Genomic DNA, 6,424 nt, shown 5'->3' on the forward strand with positions numbered 1-6,424 from the left:
GGGGCGGGGGATGGTGGACACCTAATTGCTGTGACCCACTTCCTGCATGTGTTAGGCCTGCAGACACCCACGTCCCTGACTGCTGGGAAGGGGTGGCCGGTGCTGAGTTCCAGCTTCCACCTACTGGGGAGCTGAGGGCTGGGATGTGGGAGCCCGCCCTGTCCTCAGGCCTGGGGACAGGGTGGAAGGAGACTGCGTGGTTGGGCCATGGGCTCGGGGCCTAGACCCACTTAAGAATCTTATCTCCCTCCATTTCTCTTATCTCTGAGCTGCCCTTCCCACTGAAGCTCCTCCTGACCTGCTTCCCGGGACTGTCCCCACCTATTTACTTATCTCCCTTCACTCCTGCTCCTCCCTCCACAGGTCCTGCAGCCTGAATCGCCTGCCCTCCATCGTCCCTCTGCAGGGAGGACGCAGCAGTGACCTCAGACGTGCAGGACCCCTCTGAGTGCCAGGCTCAGTGCCTGTACCTTAGGGATATGACTGAATTTCATCCTCACAGCAGTCCTGTGAGAGGGGAATGTTATTACTCCCCTTGGGTGTGTTTGGAGGACAGTGAGGCTTCGGGAGGAGTGGCTTGCCCAGGATTCCAGGGTCCCTGGGAGGCTGAGCCACGATCTGAGCCAGGCCAGGCGTTTGGAGCCCGAGCACACGATCTGCCTGCTGTGCTGCTTCCCCGCCCTTCCTCTCTCCTGGCCGGGCAGCGCTGGAGCTGAGGGGTCCAGTGCTCTTGGCTTTGCTCCTGCTCATCCTCACCCTGGCAAGGGTTGCAAGATCTTACCCCCTTTTCCCTTCCTTCCTTTCACCCCCTCCCCGTCCATCTGGCCAAGAAGCAGGGTGTGGCCATCGTCCCCACACCTAAGGTTGGTAAGGGGGTGGCATGGCTGCCTTGCCTGTGCTACAGGTGCTTTTCCTGCTTGCCGCCCTTGACCTGACAGTGGCTCTGCCAGGCAGGTCTTCTCAGCCCCTCCTGACAGGTGCGGAAGCAGGGACTTTAGCAGTTCAGCCGGTCATTGAACAGCCACATAGCTGGCAAGAGGCAGGTTTTGTTTTTTTTAAAAGATGACCGGTAAGGGGATCTTAACCCTTGGCTTGGTGTTGTCAGCACCACACTCAGCTAGTGAGCGAACCAGCCATCCCTATGTAGGATCTGAACCTGTGGCCCTGGTGTTATCAGCACCGCACTCTCACAAGTGAGCCACGGGCAGGCCCTAAGAGGCAGGTTTTAACACAGGTCCCACGACTCTGAAGCTGCTTTATTTTATGTAGATATGTATGTATGTATTTAGCCTGTAACCTTGACATTGGTGTTACCAGCACCACGCTCTCCCAAGTGAGCTATGAAGTTTCTTTAAAGTGTACCAGACTGACTGCCGTGCCTTCGAGGGAGGGTGTCCCCTGGTGGGAATTCAGGGATTGGGACACCTAGGTTTTGTTTGGTCTTGTTATTTAGTGAGAAGGGCCTGTTTCTGGCCTCCAGCAAGCCCTGACCTGGTGTTCTAAGGTCACTCTGGGGTCTGTGTTTTTCCGGCTGAGTACGTGGCCCAGCCTTGCCCGCCGTTTCTCTGCAGAGCTGTCCCCTCCTTCCCTCCATCCCTGGGGATTCTCTTGTCTTCTCTCTCTTCTCATTTCTGGCTGTAAATGGCACATTTTCATTTGTCCTCTGTATTTTGGGCCCAGGTCCACCACAGTAGCCCATCTCCTTCTCCGTCCCTGTCCTCTTTCTCCCTTCTGTCTCCTGTTGCCCTTTAGAAAATTTTTTTTGTAAAATATGCATAACATAAAATTTACAGTTTTTACTATTTCTGAGTGTATAGTTCAGTGGCATTCAGTGTTGTGCGACCATCACCTTCCCCATCTCCAGAACTTTTTCATCATCCCAAGCTGGAACTCTGTGCCCACTAGACAGTCACTGCCCACTCCCCTCCCCAGCCCCTGGCACCCACCGTCCCACTTTCTGTTACTATGAATTTGCCTATTCTAGGTACCTCACAGAAGTGGAATCATACAGTATTTGTCCTTTTGTGTCTGGTCTATTTCACTTAACATAATGCATGTTGTAGCATGTGTCAGAATGTCTTTGCTTTTAAAGGCTGAATAATATTCCATTTTATGGATATGCTGTACATTGTTTATTCATTCATCTGCCGATGGACATTTGTGCTGTTTCCACCTTTTGGCTAACCTGGTGCTTTTTGACATTTCTCTCTATCAGCCTTGATATTCCCAGAGCCTTGAGCTCCATATCATTAAAACCCTCCCCCTCATCCCAAGATATTTACCTATAATGGTTTAACATGTTATCCTCCCTAGGTGCAGTGGGTTCTTGTTATTTGTGGTTGTTATGCCTTATATGAAGTTGAGGTGAACACTGAATTAGGAAATACTCAACTATTGCCCCAAGGAGAGATACAAGGTTGGGTTCCTGTGAGCTTCTGGTCACAACATTTTTGTCAGCTGATTGATTTATAATATAATGTGTGTGTGTGTGTGTGTGCGCGCACATGCTTGCAGCTGGCCGGCATGGGGATCAGAACCCTACTATGTGTGTTGTTGTGTAAAGATACCTTATTTAATATATATTGTTGATTCGTTAACATTGAACGCATGGCCAACAGCACTGTATGAGGTTACTTCAAAAAGTTCACAGGACAACTTGCATTACCTTGTATAATTCTATTGTTCCATGAACTTTTTTTTTCCCCTGTGAACTTTTCTTTTTCTTTTTTTTTTTTATTTTTTATTTATTTATTTATTTTTTTCCTTTCTGTCTTTTTTCCGTGTCCGGCAACGGATTGCAACCCTCAGTGTCACGCCCGTACCGGACCGGGACCGGCAACGGGATCGCAAACCTCGGTGCTGCACCCGCACCCTCAGTGTCGCGCCCGTACCGGACCGGGACCGGCAACGGGATTGCAAACCTCGGTGCTGCACCCGCACCTCGCTCAGCCAGTGAGCAGGAACCAGTCTGTATGTGGGATCCGAACCCTCGGCGGGAGCGCCACCATGCTCCCAAGCGGAGCACTATAGCAGTGCGCCACCGGGCCGGCCCACCCCTGTGAACTTTTCAAAGTTCCATAGTATTGCATATGTAGATGAAACTTATCGAAGACTTGCATTTTCTCCATAAGGCACGTCACAGCCTTCTTGCACTAGGTACACTGGACAGCACTTCAGCACTATGCATGGGGCTGTTTTAAACAGCAAAATCACGAACAAAAAGCACAAAAATGTGGGCCGGCCCAGTGGCACACTGCTACAGTGCGCCACTTGGGAGTGTGGCGGCGCTCCCGCCGAGGGTTCGGATCCCACATACAGACTGGTTCCTGCTCACTGGCTGAGCGAGGTGCGGGTGCAGCACCGAGGTTTGCAATCCCGTTGCCGGTCCCGGTCCGGTGTTGCCGGTCCCGGTCTGGTACGGGCGTGACACTGAGGGTTGCGATCTGTTGCCGGACACACACAAAAAAAAGACAAAAAAAAAAAAAAGCACAAAAATGTGAAGAACATGGCACTAAATAGGCTGTGAACAGGACGCTTACTTGCAGAATGACAGCTGAGTCAAGAAGGTGGAGGGCAGCCGTGTTTGACCTCAGCTGGGAGCACGAATATCAGACAACTCCATATTTGTGGCAGCTCAGCACACGCACTTGTCTGTGAATGACCGTGACAGCCCTGCAAGTGTTGAATTTTAGGGTTGAGATTTTAGCGAGGAGGCAAATTTGCAGACATGGAATCCATGACTGCTCTGCGATTCATGACGAGTGACTGTACCTGCATCTTCACAGTGACTCTGCACCCCTGACACAGCCTAGACAGAAGGATGGTGACGGCAGGACTGTGTCTTATTTGACCTTGTTCCTGTCTTAGTCCGTTTGTGCTGCTGTAACAATACCACAGACTGGGTAATTGATAAAGAACAGGGATTTACTTCTTCTGGTGCTGGAGGCTGGGAAGTCCAAGGATGAGGGGCCTGCCTCTGGTGAGGACCGTCTTGCTGCATCGTCTCATGGCAGAAGGAGGAAGGGCGAGAGAGCACACAGGAGAGAGAGGGAGGGAAGGGGGCCACTCTTTTATCAGGAATCGACTCCTGCGGCAACAAACCCACTGCCGTGATGATGGCGTTAGTCCACTCGCTAGGGCTCTGCCTGATCACCTCTGATCTTAGTCCACTCGCGAGGGCTCTGCCTGATCACCTCTGAGAGGACCCACCTCTCAACAGTGTTGTATTGGGGATTAAGCTTCCAACACATGAACTTTGGGAGACACATTCAAACCATTGCAGTCCACAGTGCCTGGCATATAGTATCTGCTCAATGTACACTTTTGAGGTCTGGCTGGTTAGGTCAGTTGGTTAGAGCGTGGTACTGATAACTCCAAGGTCTAGGGTTTGATTCCTGTACCAGACAGCTGCCCCCCAAAAATCAATATGCAGTTTTGAATGAGTGAATGGAAGACATAAGGGGCTGAAGCACAAATACTGCGGTGTCAGGCGTGAAAATAAGCAGGAAGGGAGATATTTTTGGCTAGGGAACCTGCTCATCCACCTGTGTGGGTCGCCTGCTCCTGTCCTTCCTAGGTACAGCCCTCTCTTCCCGTCTTCCAGAGGGTGCAGATGACGGTCATGGTAGTGGTCACTGTGTAGCAGAAAAGCGCAGGCCTGAGGTGCCGTTCTGGGCCCCGTGTTAACTAGTTGTGTGGCCTTCACCTCTCAGGGCCTCCGTCTCCTCTCCTGTGAACTGGTGGGCACCTTGCTGCTCCACAGTTCCCTCCTCAGTCACACAAACCTGGGGAGCCCTGCAGCTCCCGGCAGGGACCTTCACCAGAGGCTGAAGGAGCAGCGGGTTCATGCTAAGAAAGAGACCGGGCCGGCTCTCGCCTCCACAGGGAGCCACTTCTCCAGCTGCCCTCGGCCACCAGCCCAGAGTCTGGTCCCGTCCCTGTGAGTCTTCACATCGGACGAGCATCCCTCATGCTGCCGAGTCAGCCCATGTCCCCCTCCTGCTGTCCACAGAAGCGTCGCCAAAATAGGTAGGAGAAGCGTCGTGGTGCGCAGGCGGCGTGCACGGCGGTGAAGGGCGTCGGAGCCCGCAGACTGCGCCTCGCCACTTCCTAGCTCTGGGGCTTGGGCACAGCGCTTCACCCTGCAGAGCCTCAGCATCTTCACAGGGACGTGGGAGCACTGGAGAAGATGCAGTCAAGGCTTAGCCCAGTGCCTGGCACAGATTGGGCGTTCAAAACTGGTACCTCCTTGTGTTGATATTAGTGTAGTTCCTCTCTGGGGAGCAGAATATGTGTGTTCTGCAGGGGCATCTGCCCAGTACGCAGGGGCATCTGCCCAGTACGCAGGGGCATCTGCCCAGTACGCAGGGGCATCTGCCCAGTACGCAGGGGCATCTGCCCAGTACGCAGGGGCATCTGCCCAGTACGCAGGGGCATCTGCCCAGTACGCAGGGGCATCTGCCCAGTACGCAGGGGCATCTGCCCAGTACGCAGGGGCATCTGCCCAGTACGCAGGGGCATCTGCCCAGTACGCAGGGGCATCTGCCCAGTACGCAGGGGCATCTGCCCAGTACGCAGGGGCATCTGCCCAGTACGCAGGGGCATCTGCCCAGTACGCAGGGGCATCTGCCCAGTACGCAGGGGCATCTGCCCAGTACGCAGGGGCATCTGCCCAGTACGCAGGGGCATCTGCCCAGTACGCAGGGGCTGTACACGGGGGCAGCACTGTGTGCTGCCTGAGGGACAGGTCTCCTTTCCTACCCCAAATCCCCTGTCCTCATTCCCTTCTCTCCTGGCTCCTGAGTTGGAAGTCAGCATGGAAGACAGAGGACACCCGTCAGGCCGAAGCAGTCCTTGCCAAGGCCAGAGGAGCGCTGTGGGCAGTGAGTGCTACAGCTTAGAGCCTTTGTGGCCTGGGGCTCAGGGAGCCCTGTGGGTGCCTGGGCAGGCCTGGAGTTGAGCTTGGTGCATGCAGTGTGCCCTGTACCTTCTGCCTGAACTCATTTCTCCAGAGTTGTCTGAGAACAGATGCTCAGTAGATGTTTGCTCATGGACTGTTGGCAAGAGCTGAGTACAGATGCCCACCCCTGAGCAGGGAAAAAGTGTGAATACACTTGGGGTTCAGGAGATGGTGAGAAGACCAGGGGGCTGCAGGGGAGAGTGGAGACGAGTCTGGAAGGTTCGGGTCCACTGTTCCTGCTTTTTCCCCTCTCTCCCTTACTTTAAGAAATGAGGTCAGGGCAGTGAGGGCTCAGAGACCCCAGAATCGGGCTGTTTGCAGCAGTATCTATTTTAGGGTTTTTCTTTTGGCGGCTGGTGCAGGGATCCGAACCTTTGACCTTGGTGTCATAACACTGTGCTATAACCAGCTGAGCCACCTGGCCAGCCCTGCAGCGGTGGCTTATACCTGCTTCTGCTTCAGCAG

At 53.8% G+C, this 6,424-nt stretch overlaps 1 protein-coding gene across 1 annotated transcript in view; it reads left to right on the forward strand.

Moving 5' to 3' along the window:
- The first annotated feature begins 880 nt into the window (after window positions 1-880).
- Window positions 881-6,424, forward strand: part of LOC103610372 (protein FAM71B-like) — a 29,172-nt gene continuing 23,628 nt past the window's right edge. Inside the window, exons 1-2 of the mRNA XM_008594554.1 lie at window positions 881-977; window positions 5,305-5,746. Coding sequence (XP_008592776.1) covers window positions 881-977; window positions 5,305-5,746 — 539 coding nt within the window. The remainder of the gene's footprint in view (window positions 978-5,304; window positions 5,747-6,424) is intronic.

This window comes from Galeopterus variegatus, unplaced genomic scaffold, assembly GCF_000696425.1.
Source record: "Galeopterus variegatus unplaced genomic scaffold, G_variegatus-3.0.2 Scaffold11031, whole genome shotgun sequence".
Lineage (NCBI taxonomy): Eukaryota > Metazoa > Chordata > Mammalia > Dermoptera > Cynocephalidae > Galeopterus > Galeopterus variegatus.